Source organism: Pteropus medius, unplaced genomic scaffold (genome assembly GCF_902729225.1).
Source record: "Pteropus medius unplaced genomic scaffold, Ma_sr-lr_union100, whole genome shotgun sequence".
In the NCBI taxonomy this organism is placed as follows: domain Eukaryota; kingdom Metazoa; phylum Chordata; class Mammalia; order Chiroptera; family Pteropodidae; genus Pteropus; species Pteropus medius.
The window spans coordinates 21271984-21289935 of NW_024349519.1; the positions used below are offsets into that span (position 1 = coordinate 21271984).

General features: G+C 36.0%; 1 protein-coding gene across 2 annotated transcripts; it reads right to left on the reverse strand.

The window, feature by feature from the left end:
- Positions 1–1810: 1810 nt before the first annotated feature.
- AGA (aspartylglucosaminidase) lies at positions 1811–16454 on the reverse strand. Of its 2 annotated transcripts, none has more exons than XM_039882597.1 (9): positions 16265–16454; positions 14636–14774; positions 13948–14060; positions 12951–13063; positions 11608–11722; positions 10915–10990; positions 9937–10044; positions 9124–9257; positions 1811–7702 (listed from the first exon to the last, which is right to left on the reverse strand). In XM_039882597.1, exons 1-9 carry the CDS (start codon positions 16386–16388, stop codon positions 7602–7604), a joined length of 1023 nt encoding a protein of 340 aa, XP_039738531.1. In that variant the 5' UTR covers positions 16389–16454; the 3' UTR covers positions 1811–7601. The 2 variants fall into 2 exon arrangements, with proteins under 2 accessions (XP_039738531.1, XP_039738530.1); XM_039882596.1 differs by having other exon boundaries at positions 14636–14789; positions 16265–16452.
- Between the last annotated feature and the right edge of the window lie 1498 nt (positions 16455–17952).

Consider the following 17952-nt stretch of genomic DNA (forward strand, 5'->3'; position numbering starts at 1 on the left):
CTCTCATCTTCTATTGTTTGTATCTAAATTTTACTGATATACATGTGTACAACTTTACAATTAAAGTCTATTCCTTAACCAGATTAAGTTTTATGTTTGATGCCAATAGTTGAAATGATGATTCCAACTCTAACGCTAGCTTCTCTAGCTCTGCCCACAAGTTCATTCAAGGTGTGTAGTGTGTGCTTTATGGAAGAGCTAAAGCTTAAGTGATGATTCCAATAGTTGAAAATTGCTAACAGTGCGTATAGTATTCTGTCTATATAATTATGTGGAGGTGCAGTTAGGTGGGGCGCAGAGGTACCACTTAAGACATTTGGGCATTGATTCTGCTTTTCACCACATTTGAGGATGAGGCATTTCTTACTAAATGGTAATATAAATTCTGACGATAAAAGGGCTTCCGCAGAGAGCAAAATTAAGCTTCTCATATCAAACATAGAACTTATATTGTGTGGAGAGTGGCACTGGCAGCTGCTTGCCCCTCTTGGGCATGAAAGGAAGCTGCACAGGTCATCTCATATTTCTGTTTTTATATCCTTGGTAAAATCAATTAAGAACTTGGAGTGCATAGAAGTGTATAGTCTAGTTTTCACCTATCCATAGCCCATCTAAAGCTCCAATGACAGTTACCTATAGAGCCAAGAAATATTCTCTAATGTACCCTGATATCCTTAGGTATTTTTTTCCTCAAGTTTTTCTTTCTCTAAATTTCCTTCCTTTCTCCCTCTCTCTCCCTTTTATCTTCCCTTCTTGCTTCTCCCTCTCTCTCTCTTTCATTGTCTCTTCCCTCCCTTCCTCTTCTCTTGCTTGTCAGTTTTTCTAATTGTTTATTTTTTAATGTATTTAGCATGCCAGGACTGCTATACAACTGATATTACTGAACTCGCCTGAATTGAAAACCATTGTTTCCTGGGACACACATTTCTCTCCCTTCCAAACTTTGTGCTCACTTTGCTGGAATATATCCTGAAGTAAACTTATGGAAAGTAAAATTTCTGAATCTTACATATTTGTAAAGATCTTTATTTTAGCCTTTACTCTTGCTTGATAATTTTAAAATTTTGATCATTCTTTTCCTGAAAAAAAAAAAATTTGAAGATGTTGGTTGCTTCATTGTTTACCAGTATCCAGTGTTTTGTAAATGAAAGGTCTGACACTAGCCTCATCCTATATGTAAATATGATCTTTATATTTGGGAGTTTTTAGAAACTTTAGCCTGATTTCTTGCTTCAGTCTAGATAATAACATTAGCCAGCATTTACTGAGCATGTAGTGTGTGTGACACTGTTCTAAATACTTCGGACAAGTCTTTCGTAACAATTCTATACGGTAGGTATATTTATTGTCACCATTCCCATCTTATAGAAAACTCAGACACAAAGACAGTAAGTTATTTGCTCAAGGGCATAGCTAATAAGTGACAGAGCTAGGGCATGAACCCAAACAAGTTCCAGGGTTCCTCTAAGATTGTGTGTGTGTGTTTGTGACGTATATATGTGCTACATTATCTTAAAACACGTTTAGTCAATGGTGTGCTGGTATACTTCTCTCTAAGGGGGAAAAGAAGCCCCAGTTAGTAATGTTTGCTGATATATGAAGTATAAATACTCTCACCATGGCTGATTTCAAGGTATTAATGATTTAATAATTGGCTCCGCTGGCGAATGCAGGCTCCAACCTAGCACTACTTTAGCCTCATTAGAATAAAACTAAGTAGACTTGGATTGTCTGATACCGCTTTCATTCTGAACTTGTCTTTGGTTTAATTTTCAATATGCCTTAATTACAATGAATAGAACAAGAAAGGAAAAAAATGATACTGGTTTTATTTAGTAGCAAAAAGAAACATTTTGACATTTATGGTGCTTAAGGATTTTGCACAAGTTAGAGATTGCTAGCAATTGGAAGAGACTTTACTTTTTCACATTTACTCTAATATATGATTTTCTTATAAATATTATCTGTTGACATCTATGTTATAGGAACCAAATTTTAAAGAAAATGAGCAATCACATCTAGTACACAGCATAGAAAGGTCACACATTTAAATCAGTTGATCTATACTTTAGTGCAATGTCATCGCCTTAGAACCATAAATGACTCCTGTCCCTTTAACTTAGTAGCAAAAAGGTTAATCATGGCAGCTTTAACTTTCATTACATCCACCTTAAATGTGACAATTACTTCATCCTTCTAATGGGTATGCTCTCTCCAAATACTGAAATATGGCACTTCTTTACTGGCTGACCCTGGTTGTATAAGGAAACATCATATAGCACGTATGTCCCACATACAAACAATTCATATATTTTTGTAGACTTCATTATTTTATCTTTTTAACTTTGTAAGCCAGGTGTTGAAATTATACTGAGTAATACATAACTAGCATAATATTTATTGTCACCATTCTCTTTTTTAAAACAAAAATTTTAAATATTTTAGTATTAAAGGTCTCATAATCTTTTTTAAAAATGACCAGTAAAATGACATAAATAGGTCTTAATTATTCTCATAATTAGCATCCAATTAAGACACACATTTATGTCACCAGTTTTTATTCAAATGAATTTAATTAAACAATTAAGATACTAAATGAGTTCAATTATGTGCTTAGCTCCAAACTCAATCTCCAAGCACCAGATGTAATGACACTTTAAAAAGAAGTTCAACAATTAAAAATTATGGGCTTTAAAAGTATATTATAATCTGTATATAATATCTCAATTAAATATACAGTCTATTATTTGCCTTCTGAAACCAAAAGGAATCACTTGAGTGCTGTATTGGAAACAGACTTTTTTGTTTATGTATGTACAGCATACATGTATATTTCTAACTTCGGGTCAGTATTCTATAAGAGTTAATCAAAGTCTATTAAGAATTGACCAAAGAGAGGAAACTGAGTATTGTTTGAGATTTCTATTATTTGTTATACATTATTTAACAGTGCAATCAGTTAAAATTTGAATTGTATTAGTTCCTGGTTATTTTATTCAAAGGAATAGGGTTAATATTTAGGTGTTTTAGATGGGACCCCTGGATAGCATGATGGATTGTTGGTAAATTTTAGCATAATTAATTGAATGTTCACTATGTGAACAATCTCAAGAGGGTTGTCCTTGGCCTTTGTTAAACCATTCTTTCGGGACTGTAGTCTTTGATTTTATTTTCAACTGACCTGCAGGTCTACAATGTTGTACCCCAAAATATGCAAGGAACAGTAATAACAAAATCAGGGATTTCTTACTAATTACTGTCAAGAACTGTGAAGAATTACACATATTATCCTATGGAAGCTGGCAGAAGACAAGAGATATCTGGATAAGAGACAAAGAACCTTATTGGTCGGAGCACAGCGAAGAGCATAATCTTCACATTCAGGTCCCTCTTAGGTTTCCCTGGGGATAGAGAGAGGTGGACTCACTGGGTACTGCACACAGTAAGCTTGCATCACAGCTGAGGAACCTCAAACTTAGGAAACCCAAATCTTCCATAAGGAGGCTGCGAGCAAATCTGCCTACCTTTCACCTCAAAAGGAGAGATTATCTTTGTTATGCTGGACAACAAACAAATTGCCTCTTGCCCCGGAGGGAGATGCTATCTCAATCTTCGAGGCTTCTGCTATAGAAATGTTCTTGAAAAGATAATCCAAATAAAAGCCAGAATAGAACAAAAGCCAGCACCATGCAAGCCAGACCTAATTCAGCTACTGCATGTGAGATATCTAAACCTCCTCACTGGATACTATTATCCTCCTCATTGGCTTTGATAGAATTAAATAATATATGTAAACCTGCTTAGTACTAAGTGCTCAATTAATACAGGCTATTATTATATAATACTCCAATATTACTCAGATGTAAGACCTTTAATACTTGATCTTCCCTTCTCCATTATAAAAAATAATATATATATATTTTTTTCCTTTTAGACTTTTGTTTACAGCAGTTTCAGGCTCACAGCAAAGTTGAACAGAAAGTACAGAAAAGTTTCCTTAATATCCCTTAATGCAGGAGTCCCCAACCTGTTAGGAACTGGACAGTACAGCAGGAGGTGACCTATGGGCAGCAAGCAAGCGAAAGCTTCATCTGTATTTGCAGCTGCTTCTCAGTGCTAAGTAGCATCACTGCCTCAGCTTCATCTCAGATCGTGGGGCATTAGATTCTCATAGGAGCACCGGTTCCTGGTGCCAAAAAGGTTGGGGACCGCTGCTCTAATGCACACAGCTTCCCCTACCACCAACTTCAGAAGCAGAATGATGCATTTATTACAATGATGAACCTACATTGATACATATTTATCACCTGCAGTCCACAGTTTACATTAGGGTTCACTCTTGGTGTTGTACACTCAACAGGTTTGGGCAAATGTACGATAACATGTATCCATTATAGCATTATGTAGAATAGCTTCACTGCTCTAAAAATCCTGTGTTCTCCTATTCATCCTTCCCTCCCCCAACCCCTGTCAAATGCTTATCTTTTTACTGTCTTCATAATTTTGCCCTTTTTAACTGTTATAATTGGAAACAAACAGTATATATGATTTTTTTAAGAAGTATTTTTAAGAAATCATCCATCGTTTTCCTACCCTTTAACCAGTACTATTCTAGGTTATCTTTGCCTTTTTTAAATTTTCTTTTGTTCTTTAAAGAGTTCATTTGTCATTAGTTTAATAATCTCCAAAAATATTTTAAACTATTTATGCATATTTGATGTATCAGTCAGGACAGGGTAGTTTATGGTGGGTGGTCACAATAACACAGGGTTATTTCTTATTTATGTGTGTTCACTGTGTGTTGTCATGGGGTCCATTCATTATAGTCGCTCAAGGACTCGGGTTGATGGGGCAGCCACATCATGTAGTCATGACTGAAAAACAGCACAGGAAAGTCTCATACTCTTCACTTCTGCTTGAAAATTCTTACCAGAACCAGTCACATGGCTGTGCCAAATCACAAGGGACTAGAAGAGCAGTCTGCCATATGCAGGATTGGCAGAGCTGGAGCTGCTTGGGAACAGGACTTATGACTCCACAGTTTATACTACGGCTAGGAAAATTAACTCAACACACACAAAAGAGTCATTGTTGCCCATTTCAGTAAAGTCAGATAATTAACTAAAAGTTTGTTCCAGGGATTAATCAATGCAAATAAATAAGAGCATAAAATTACCAAATTCTTTATTGTATATTTCTGGTTAAGGTTTTCATCTTTGCCCAGTGTGCTAAAAATACCAAACTCTTGAAGTTCATCTACAGTCTCTGGGGGAATAATCAAGAAACTTTGATATTGCTGATACCAAAATCGCTTCCTTTTTCTAAATGGTGCTGTTAAACTAAGCTAAGATAATACTCAAAGCCCACTAAACTTCTTTGCTATGTATGCTAGAAATGTTAAATGAGATGAAATGTGTTAGCTGAAAAGAGATGAGAACAGAATTTGATGGCAAGCACTCTGTGTGTAAATAATATATTCAGGTGACAATGTTAATGTTCTATGAATCACTTAAGAAAGTTGATTAATCCGTATGTGTGAGGGGACAATTTAATTTCACCTTAGTAGACAAGTAACGACATTTTCCATAGGATGAAAAGAAGAAGAAGAAGAAAAAAAGAAGAAGAAGAAACTGGCAGGATAGAGAAGAATCTTTTACCTTTATCCTAAGCTATCTAACAGCTATGTAATCTATACAACTAGGATATATGTGAAACAAACCATCAACTACTATCTGCCATAAAAAGTTAAATGATTAAGTTGTCCATGGTTCCCTTCCCGAGTAACTTTCTTGCTTTTACCAAGTTTTAGTGAATAATTTCCAAGTTCAATTTATGATTGGCTCACAATTCTCTTTACATACTGTGCTATTTCACTAGATTTCTACATGTCTCTCCTACAACCGTAGTGATCACTGATATCACAACATCATCATCAAAGAGGTGTTTCCTGTGTACATCATCACCAGGGATAAAAAAGTAATTTTAACTTTTCAAAAGAAAGGACAACGCAGCTACAGCATTTAATTTATATTACATTCAAATCTAGAAATTCAGAAATATATTTCCAAAGCTAATTTCATTTCTATCTTTCTACATTAGATATATAGAAAAATTATTTCCACCAGGAAGACTGTGAATTACAGAGAAAATACTTTTTAAAAAAATACATGGGTTGTTTTTGTCGGCTAAACTCCTAATTTGCTGGGGAGTGACAGGATACAAAGACTTTCAATAATATCATTTTTTCTGGTGGCACATGGTTGCCTAACACACTAACAAATAGCAAACACACAAAACAGGCATCCCATTTGCTATTAATATACTGAGAGTTTAAATTTTTCTTCCCCTCGTTCTAAGGCCCAGTATCAGATTTCAGCAAATCCACATACCTCATGGGAACCCTCAGGAGAAGGTATAGAATTATCTCCTTATTAGCTTTCAGGCTATCATTAGTCGTCTGCTAATTCTAGCTTTCATGTTCTCATTTGTGAAAAATATGACTTGGGATAGAAGAGAAGGCTTCCCAGACAATTATAATACATAGCAAGGTCCAAGAACAAGTGCCCTAAGAGCATTCTCAAAACTATAGCTTTCTAGTTCTAAATTATTAAGATGAGTATAGAAAAAACAGAGCAGATATAATAAAGCTTGAGGACAATATTGTACATATTGTGTTATTACTGACTCCTGATGGTAAAGATAACGATTTTGTAGGAAAAGATGATGCTGAGAAAGCACACATTCAATTCTGTATAGTTCTCAGTCAGATACTGGACTCAGCACTTAGGAAAACAAGACGAAGCTAGACAATGGCTACTTCCTGACTTATCTCTAACTGCAATCACCAACCACAGCACAAGGGATTAGTAAAACCACAGTATAGATCAAATTCCCAAAATCATTTCCGGAAGAAATGAATACTAAATATTAGTAGCTAAAAAATCACAGATTTTTGTGGCTAAAGAACTTTCACATATTGAGAGTTCTATCAGAGAGAAAAAAAAACCCAAAAAGATAAATACAATTGCTCATCAGAAGACTGCCTGTATTTTCTAATATGAACAAAACAAAAATCACCTTTAACAGCATTCTTTCTTCTTTAAGCTAGCAGGAAGTAAAATTGATAATCAGTGATAACAGACATATCATTTGAATGTACTAAAATTCAATCAGGACTAATCATGCTGTGCCTAATCCTTACCTTTTTCTTGGGTCCAAAAAACTTGATACTCTATTTTAAATATCTAAATAGATTATTTCTTTTGGCTTTAATATATCACTATGGAAATAAATCTCCAAAGTGGCAATTTCTTAAAAAATTGAGCAGAAATCCAAAAATCATTTAAAATTTAAACATATAAAAATTACATACACATGGACATATTCATTTTCAGGCAATATACAAAGATACAAAGCTTAAATAAAAGTAGATAACCAAAAATTTCATATATTAAAAAGTGCTACTTCAGCATAAACTTATTTGTGCTTATTTTACAAAAAGAATTTAGAATGTATGAGGCATACTCTGCAGTGATAGTGAGTAACCTTTTCAGCCTTTGCTTCTTTCTTCTTTAAATATAGATGCTGACAGAAAAGATGGATTAGATGCAGTCTACTTTTTCCTCAACTGGCTGATTTTTTTGAGAATTATAAACCATGAAACTAAACTGAGTAAATGTTGGTAGTCTATTGCAAGCAGCACCTGAGGCCAAGAAAAGAAAAAGTTGTTTGGTTATAGAATGCACATATTTACAACCAATACAGACATCGCCTATTGTATACCTGATATCCAACTGTGTCACCTTCCTTAGTACTGAACAGTTGACAGTCCATGAGAGGAAGAAAGGTAGAAGTGGATAAGCCACTTCTTTGAACCTCAGAATATAGGCTGATTTTTTGCTCTATACCCATGATGTCATTACTAGTATTATTTTACTGTGTTCATATCCTTTTCTTAGCAAAAAATTTTTTTCAGGCACATGCTAAAGATTTTATTTTCCTAGTCATTTGCACATTCCTATCATTCACCCATAATCCTCTCCTCCCCATGCTCTCTGTTCTTTTCTACGCTTTTATCCTCATAGAAAATGAGGAATTTGTCAAGATGCTCTCTGTCTAATCAAGTTCATCTTACTTAAGTGGTTTCCTGCTGCCCTATCTACCTATGCACAAACACCTGGAGGGTTCCCTTCTAATGTCATTACTTTAAATATAAGGGACTAGATTCATCTATAATTATATAATTATCATCTATAATTTTAAATTCATCTATAATTATATAATTATCATTTTACATCCTGTTAAATCCAACTTTGGGCCTTTTAAGGTTTATTTCTTAAGAGGCAATGAATGAAACTGACTTACTTTTTAATATATAAAGCCTTTCCCTCCCATAACTTATATTGACTTTTGTATCTTAGTACTTAAAAAAGAATAAGGAATTCTTCAAACACGTTTTTTAAATACAGAACTGTGGGAAGTAAAAGATCAAAGAACAATAATAAACAGTCTAACCTAATAAGTCATATTGATTAGTAAGCTGATCTATCTTCCCCTTCTAAAAATTCACTAATGAGAATCAGTAGTGGTTGATCTTGAAATGCTTTGAAACTGTGATAGGCTCATATAGAAATTAAATAAAGCAAAGGACATGCTTCAAACACAGTACAAAAATAATTCTAACTACTTTTGTTTACTAATTAGTAAAACATTTTGTACCCTGGAGCCCCAAGAAGATCTAAATGACTAAGACATTTAAATAATGAATGGGAAAGTAAGGAAGATAATTTACCCCTATCTACTTCTAATTAATAAAAGCTTTGACTAGATTAGCCCATCTCACCACAGACTGGAGCTGAAGCTAAACTGTATTTAGGACCAAAGTCAAAGAACTAATAGCCAAAGACTAGATCATAACTATTAGTAGTTAACCAAAGGAGGGTTTTAAGTATATTTTTAAAACTTCGTGAGCCTTGACAGATCATCAATTAACATTTTCCCAGTGTCTACTCAATACGGTCCTCATTTCCACTGTATAGAAATAAAACACCACAATATTTTAAAGTGTATGTTTTCATCAACATTTGCAAGTTCACACAAATACAAATTCCAAGTGAAACTTACCATAACTTCCAGTCACATTTGCACATATAACAGCCCCAAAGAACTTTGGAAAATACTTATGAATTCTTGAAATCACTTTCTGGCAAGCTATGGTTGGATTTTCTCCTCTTCTCATGTATTCTACAGCTTGGTAGCTGATTTAAACAAAGACAAAACTTTAGTATTATAGAATAAACTAACTTCAAATTTGGTTACTTTGTTAGAAATATAAAACTATCAAAATTGTCGTATTTGATAGAATATGTAAGTGACCAGGAGTAATTCCTGTGAAAGCATCAACATGAAAGCAAGCAAATCTTGATACAAAATCTATCTTTTCAACTAACCCACTACTAGTTTCAGATAAGGACTATTATTTTTGGCTTTTGCTGAATAACTGTTACTTAGTAATAAAAGCCAGAAGTACAGAGGGTCTATTTAAATAAGAAATGGGGCTACAATTAATAGGGAAAATATTGGGCATGTGCAAAACATCTAGCTGTCATAATTATCTTTCAATAATTATACAGGGTGACTGCGTTTCTTACTTTTATCAATTACCACAGTTCCTTTATTTAGTGGCCTTATATAAATGATTTAAATGGATCGTAAGTATTCTCATCTGTGAGGTAGAGTGAGAAATATTTTATTTCAGAGTACTATGATTAATTTGAATCATATTATCAACACGTTAGGTAAAGAATTCTAAGCAGAATTTCTCAAAAGCTCTTATATACACAAATTTGGATTACATGGCCAAAGAATTATTTTCTATTTTGATAGAAAATGTCTCCGCTAAAGATCTCTAAAGGTCACACATGTAAGAAGTCATACCTTGGTAGAAAGCGCATCAGTATATCCCCATCCCCAGTAGCTGCAGCTGCTCCAGCAGTATCATCGGCGTAGGCCCCGGCTCCAGGTATTGGTGAATCTCCTATTCGACTTTGGGAGGACCAAGTGTAATAATTTAGGACACGAAATCAGTGTAAAAACTAAATTATTTTATGAGCTGTTTCAACAATAGGGAGTATTTCTACTTAGACACTGATTTTTGTTTTAAGTAATATCTTCATCAGAACACAGAAAAAAATATTTTCATAAGTTTTTCAACTTAGGTTTCCACAAACCTACATTAATAAGAATTAAATACCATCTTATATATCAAGGTGGCACAGATTTTTAGTGACTATTATTAGCATCCTTATCATCTAATTTCTGGGTTATATTAACAGGTTCAAATTGGTTTTCTTCACCTACAATTTACTTATGCTTTATATCCAATGTGCCAAAATTTTACCCTGGGTTTTCCTTGTAATAAACCTTTAATACTTTTCTACTACTTTGAAATGTAATCCAGAAATCCTTAAACTGACTTAAGACCCCTGAAATCGGACTCTGGTCTTCCTCCCCTGTACCCGGCATACACGCAATCTCTTTTCCCACTAGGGGGAGCATGGAACTGGTGTGTACTACTTTGGATCTGCTAGTGCCTTGGCCTGGACGTTCCCTTCCCTTCCTTAGGCTCAGGCTCAGCAACCAGCATCTCCCCAATGGCCTCCCCAATGGCCTCCCTAACTCCCCCCAGCTGAATCAGATCACCACTGCCATCCTTGAACTCTACAGCACCAGCCGGGATTCACTCTCCTTTGGCATTTAGCAGATATTAATTTATTTTCTTTCACATTTATTTATCTTGGCTGTGCTTTGCCTCTACATCTTCCATAGCACCACACACACAATGGTTTACATGCAATACACATTGGTTTACATGAAATATACATTTGTAAGAACTGTTCTTTTAGAAACACTAACCCATGTATTTTGAATTTTATACCATTTGTAGATGTACCAGCAGCAGTTTGTCCCATTTTATGGATTACAACCATGCCTAGAATTAAAAAAAAAAATCATTGTAAGTATCAACTCTAAAGTTTACCTCGAATATAATCAAGTAATTGAACAATTGGTAATACAAATATCCTCTTTCATTAATGACAGGTAGAAGAAAATAGGAAACTTGGGAATACTGAAAATTGTACCAGTGTTGTATAATTTGTGTTTCTTGATGATCTAGTTTCATAACATCATTTGGCAGACATCCCATATTCTTACTTTTCAAAGTGCTCAGTTACTTTTCAATGCCTTTTTCAAAGAGAACTCCAAAGAAAATCACTGATACAGGCCAATGAAAATTTCCAACACTACAGCCTGGAAAGATCACATGAATGTGGCAAAAAACATCAATTATTAAAGAACTACATACAAAGATTTAAAAATCCACAAGTGAATAATCATTAGATTTTAGGGGTCTCATAGAAGGTAATTTACCAAAACGTATATAGATGTTAAGCAAAGAATGTATATATATGTATGTGTTACTTGCCAGTTAAAATATTCAAAATCACCTTCTGGTACATGAATAGAGATAACGAGGTTAAGAACTATGGAAAGGCAATGAAAAATGGCTGAACTTTAACCATAAAAACTGTATAAAAGGCAAATTACCAATGGTATCATGACCGTAATTATTTCCTGTTTCTTTATAAGTAGAACCATCTTGTTTTAAGATACTAGGTGGTTTGTAAGGTCCACAGTATTTTGAAGCATCTGGTATAACATTCTGTAAACAAGATTTAAGTTGTATTTTTTAGAAAGGGTGATTTTAGAAATTGGCAAGTAGTTATGTACAATCACTAAACATTAGCAAGAAACCAAAGGACATCTGGTAACTGAAAGATAAGAATTAAAAGCCAAAGATTAACTAAGTCTTATGTGAACAGATGGATATAATTTTACTAAATACCTAGTCTACTCTCAGAATTACATAATGTGGAACAGACAACTACATTGTCTGGAAAGATCCCTGATTTTCTCTTTATGTGCCTAAATTCTCAGTATAATGGCAGATAGAAATGAAAAATTTTTTGTTAGATATTAATCCTAAATGGAATTAGGTATGCAACCTGACCTTTAAATTTCAGAATTTGTTCCCTGGCCAAAGAAGAATTACGAGATTTAAAGCAAATCTATTTTAAAATCACCTTTTTTTTTTTTCAAAGCTAGATTCATGTGAACATATTCTAAATTTTACTCTCAGCTTCCTTTACGAATCTTAAAGGCTCAAGAAAATAATCCAAATTCATAAATTTAGGTTGTACATATATGGGTTAGTATTAAAGCAAGAAACCTATTCCTAATGACTTATTCATTAGGTTGGTGCCTCCCCTGACCTGATTTTACATAGAAGCCTCTTTCAAGTGCTAACTCCAGAGACTCCGCGGTTATTCAAAGATAATTAGGATTTGGAGAAGAAACAGATGAGAGACTGAGATAGTCCAGTTTGGAAACGCTCTGGATGGCAAAGACAAACTGATTTATTCTAAAAGTCTATTGATTTAAAGATAAAGTATTCTACTAAGAACATACTAGACACCTAACAGTATAAAACCTTCAGTCAAATAAGGGCAAGATTCTGGGTACACTTCACATGGATAAAATCTAAGACCTATTTTAGACTAACAGTTTCCAAACTTTGATTTTTTAGACTTAGAACCTTTGTTTGAAGGAAATACAAGCAGAGTAGTTCTGACTGAGGCAGTCTCCTTTCCCAATAGCAGAACCTTCAGAGTTTGAAAAGTACTGGCAGGGACCAGTAGTTCTCCACCCAGGATCTGCCCTAGATGCAGCTAGGGAGCTTTTAAGAACACCCACGCCCAGAAAATCAACTTAAATCGCTGGTTCTAAATTGCAACCAGGGTGCTAACTAGCACTTTAGGCAACAGGTAGACGACAGAGAGGGAGATCACATATTTTCAAATAATTTACTTTTAAAAATTATGTGTACACACCCTCCAATAATTTGGCTGGCAATTCCGAGCAAGCCAATCTGAATGAAGAGCTCGAGAAGTATTGGTCGATAAATCCTCATTGACAAATCCCATACTTTCGGCAAACTTGGTGGCTGGGGATGAGGAAGAAAAGAAAAATGTAAATTTGTGAAGTATTGTCTTCTAAACAAAATATGTACAGGAAGTTGTAGTTTAGCTGTCTCTTAAGTGGGTTACAATTATCCTGGGGTACACAAGGGAGTATTCAGACACAAACAGTTTTAAGGGCGTCAGTTTCTAGATCTCAACTTTCGTATGTCTTTCCTATAACTGATCAGCTTGAGATCCTTTGGGTGTATGTTATGACAGTTCTCCTCTCCCTATCCCCCTACAATCTCCCTTCTTCTACTTTACAAAAGAAAAGGCACACCTCTTCCTGACTAAGAATCTTATTGCTTTAACTAGGGTGTGATGCCCACTGTGTAAAATGCTTTGAGAAACCAAAAGGACAACTGGATTCCATGAATCAGTAACAGATCCTTGCTTGTCAGGTAGTTTTCAATTCTGTATTTCAACAAAACCGAAGATCAGCTACTGGAGTTGTTAGCTAAAACATCATTAAAAGTTATTTTTTGATTTTTAGTATTAACACAGATGACGTTCAAGTAGGTGACCTTGTCATAGCAAAATTCCTTCTGTTCCCATTTTCTTATGTTAATAATGCTCCATGGGTCTTACTTCTATAAAAAAGTAATACAGGAAGAGAAATGATGTTGAATCCTCTTTCAGTCCAGCAATTCCCCATCTATAGATAATATATTAATTTTTTTAAATCTTATTTTAAAGATGAAGAAAGTGAGACTTTACAAGTAACTTACCCAAAGTTAAACAGATATTAAGTAAAACAGCTGGAATTTGAACTTAGGTCGGCTTTTATCCACTATTTTATACTAAGTCCTTTTTTCACAGTGAATATAGACAAAAGACTAGATAAAACTTCAGTGTAGGTAAAACATACCTGACTCTCCTGCTAAAAGTGTGTGCGTTGTATGTTCCAGTACTTTTCGTGCCACACCAATAGCATTTTTAATTCTTCTAAGATCTCCTACTGCTCCTACATTCATAGTAGTGCTGCAAAAACAAAAACAAATGCAGTAAGATTTCCACAGGTTCGTACATTTAAAAATACTGCTTTATGTCAAGCTATAGTATTTTGTAGGATAAATACCACATTCACAGCACATCCATGAACTTCATACAAATTCCCACGGTCAGACAAATTTAGAAAAAAAAAATCAATTTACCATTTACTCCAAAAGCATTAAAATTCTCAGCTTCTTCTGGCTCATTTTAATATGGCTTTTGAAAGGAGTTTTAAGGCTTCAGGTCAGGCAAACCACAGCATTTGGGAATGGCAGGTGAACAACTGTTCACCAGGTCAGGACATATTTTTGTATTTTGGGGTCCTCTTGTGCTAAGGAGACTACCTACTTCCATGTGCTATTTCTATTATTATTATGCTTTTCTTTTAATTGAGAGTGAAACTCTTTGAGTTTGGAAAGGCCACATACAATAAGCTAGGGGTTTCGACCTGCGACAAAACTTATATAATCATCTTGCTCTCAGTGTAAGATTAATCAACTACAAATGTAACTCCACGTGAAGTGAAGGTACAGCGATAAATCAGTCCTAGAGAGTGTTCTTACCCATCCATGATCATAGCGTCCAGTGTGGTTTCTCCAAACTCATCGGGACTTCCTCCAAAGCCTACAGTGCCATCACACTGCTCTTTCTCACACACAGCACAGCCCTTCTCCACGGCATCCAGGGTGGAACCTCCAGATGCTAAAGTATCCCATGCTGTTAATTCCAACAGTGCTTGTTTATATATATATTTTTTCAATGCCAAATGCAACAAACGAGAAAAGTTTTGAAAACTCATATTTTTACAAATTTTTTTCACATTTACCCTAAAATGAATTTTAAAATCAGTGCATCAGTTGCTACAAAGGAGTCAGTGTGATATACACAGTGATATAAACAAAACTATGTAACGCAACTATTTACTGTGAAAAATTCAAAGACTGGCTATTGATGCAGTGAGGGTTTTTTCACTTAATACCTATTTCTACTGTGTGAGAAAAGAAATATTCTCTCCTTCAATTTAAAAAGTTACAATTGAAGCTGCTAAAAGCCAGTTACATTGAAAACTCATTAAATCATAGCCTTATAAATTTCTTCTGCATCTTTAGATCATTGAAACATATATAACTAATATTTTTATTGAGGAAACATGTCACAGCAAAAATCAATGACAATACCATAATAGCAAATAATTACAGTGTGGGCTTTACGTGAATTAATTAATTTTCACAACAGCTTTCCAGGTAAATACAACTACTTTTCTCAATTTAAGTAGGAAGAAACAGATCCAGAGAGGTTACATGACTTATTCAAGGTCAGAAAGCTAGTAGGAAAAGCCAGTATTCAGAAGCAGCCATCTGACTGCTCTCTACTATGTTCTGTGGAACCCTGCACAGAAGATAGGCACCTAACTCATCAGATTGGACAAAAGGACAGTTAAGTACATCACGGAAGGCTTCCTGGAAGAGGCAATACTTTAGCGTAGCGTTTCTCAATCCTGGCTGCAAATCAAAATCAGTTAGGGAGCTTTTAAAAAAAAATGCAATTGGTTCTAGGAATTAAATCAACCTCAGTAGGTGGGGCCGAGGCACTAGTATATTTTACACATTCCACAGATGATTTTAATATACAGCCAAGACTGGAACCCTACATTCAAGGTAGCAAATACAGCATAATAGTACGTAGGGGGCGAAAAGTGTAAAAATAATACGCTTTCTTTGGGAAATTATTATTCGTCTGCAAAACTGGAGAACAGGGTATTACTGGGGAGGGAGACCAGAGGGGTTAGAGGAGAGCTGTAGAAGGTAGTCACGAGGTAGCACGTGAATAGACTAACGTCAAGCAAGACACCAGAGGTGCCCCTGAAAAAGTACAGCAGAAAGGCCCTAACTACTCTGGGTCGGCAACACGGTGGAGAATATATTGGCACGAGGGCCGAAAAGAGGGATCGATCCTAAATGAGAACCGTAAGTGCAGCAGTGGCAAAGAGCACGGATTGAGGGTCAACTGCAAGAGACGCAGCGACGAGTGGGTGCGGGAAGAACTGGAAGGGGAGGCTACGGAAGGCCTGGCCCAGTCTGGCGCTTGCCTGCGCTACCGGCTCCCATAACCTCAGTGGGGCCGGCCAGCCTGTCCTTCCCACTTGCCAGCTCTCGTAGAGCAGTCCCCGCCCCCCGGTCACCGCCCCGCACCTGCTTGGGTTGCATTCTTAAAAGGCCAAGTGTTGAGGACCAGAGGGAGAGGGCTGGAGCTGCGCACAAGAGCTGGGCCGAGCAGAAGCTGCATGAAGAGCAGAAGGTTCGATTCCCGCGCCATGGTTGCCCGACCCACGGCCGAGCGCGAGAACGGTTGCAGCGTCTCGGTCTCGCGGAACTGGTGAACCTCAGCGCCCCGCCCACTTGGCCCCCACCCTCGCTCCTTCCGGGCCGGGTCCGTGCTTCCGCAACTCTCGCGAGACCGGGCTTCCTTTGGGACCGAGGGAGGTTTTCTGTCAGGAAGGTTTTGTGGATCCCTGCTGAGGGTTTTGGGGTAGTAGGGAGTTTTTTTTTTTTCCTTTACCCTTTGTTAAAAGTAGATTGCGCTTCATATTGGAAAATTAATACGAAATTATGCAGCCCTGGGTTGCTTGACCCTAGGAACTTTTTAATTTGCTGTTAACTTTTTTATCCTTTTAATTAAAAGTTGAAGTTGAAAAGTTTGCGACACTCACAATGCACTCTCTGGGATTCCTGGTCTCATATCTGGGATGGTTGTTGAGGTGAAGGTGAAGCGTGCTTTCCCACAACCAGTTCGTGTTAGATTTTTTTTTCCCACTCATACCTTCAATGGTTTTTCCACCACAGGTTTTTGAAGGTCTTATAAATCCCTGAGCTGAAATAAAAGGAAAAAGTCTGGGGAAACAGAAATTAACCTTTTGCACAGCTTACTGAAGTGCAACTACCTGCACCTCCAAGGCAGGAAGCTACCTCCATTCCTTTACCTTGTTCCTGGCACCATTAAGTGTTAAATAAATGTTTGAATATGTCAACCTTTTTAAAGAACAAGGTAAGAAACTTAGCCAGCAAAATCCAGTTTATTCGGGAATAGCACAGGACTAGCAAATTGATGAACCACATAAGCAAGTCCAGAGAACAAGAGAGCATTCTTTTAAAGAGGAAGTTGGGAGAAGTTTTAAACAAAAGTCTGAGGAAAATGAAATTTCGAGGTGGTGGCGGCCTCTTGTTTGCTTCAGGCGCTGGAAGCTTTCTGTTGTAGGGTTGGGAGGAAATCTTCCTTCTCTCTGCTAGATTATGCAGGGTGCAGGAGTGGTACCTGCATAAGTGCTTTCCCTTCATGGCTTCCCAACTTCATTTTGAATGAGGTTTCTTTTTTTCGTTTTCATAGATAAAAGGTGGAGTGGGGACTTTACATGCATGTTAGAGGTAAACTTTTTGATAGTTTAGTTGTCTGGGCAGGTGACCTTTCGAATGCTTTCCTATGTTGTGGAGGGAAGACATGTAATCAAATAGTTTTGAAGAATGTCTATAAATCTATGTAGACTTTTAAGATAGTAACTTGGTAGGTGAGAAGTATACAAAACTTTCAAGGCTCTTATTTCTATGAAATTAAATACATGATATAAGTGGCCTAGAAGAATTATCTCAAGGCAGAGAAGTGCTATGAAAAAGTTAGGTGTAATTAGAAGTGTTATAAATTTCTATTATGAGGTTTTGGAGAAGGAACAAGTCATTTATGCTGGAGTTATTAGGATAACTAATGCCAGGTAAAATTTAAAATAGGGATAAAACAGGATAAACAAGGGAAAAGTACATTGTACTTTGAATTTATTTTCATTAGCACCTGAACTGAGCCCAAGCATTCTTGATACAAACTCAGGAGC

What these genes read in the sequence shown, in the direction of transcription:
- AGA (XM_039882596.1), bottom strand. Translation starts at nt 16,388, where the DNA reads ATGGCGCGGGAATCGAACCTTCTGCTCTTCATGCAGCTTCTGCTCGGC. An exon ending in GCCAGCCAAATTATTGGAGG is followed by an intron (nt 11,723 to 12,950) that starts GTGTGTACACAT and finishes TCTTGTTTACAG; the next exon opens with AATGTTATACCAGATGCTTC. An exon ending in CTGATGCGCTTTCTACCAAG is followed by an intron (nt 9,258 to 9,936) that starts GTATGACTTCTT and finishes TGTTTAAATCAG; the next exon opens with CTACCAAGCTGTAGAATACA.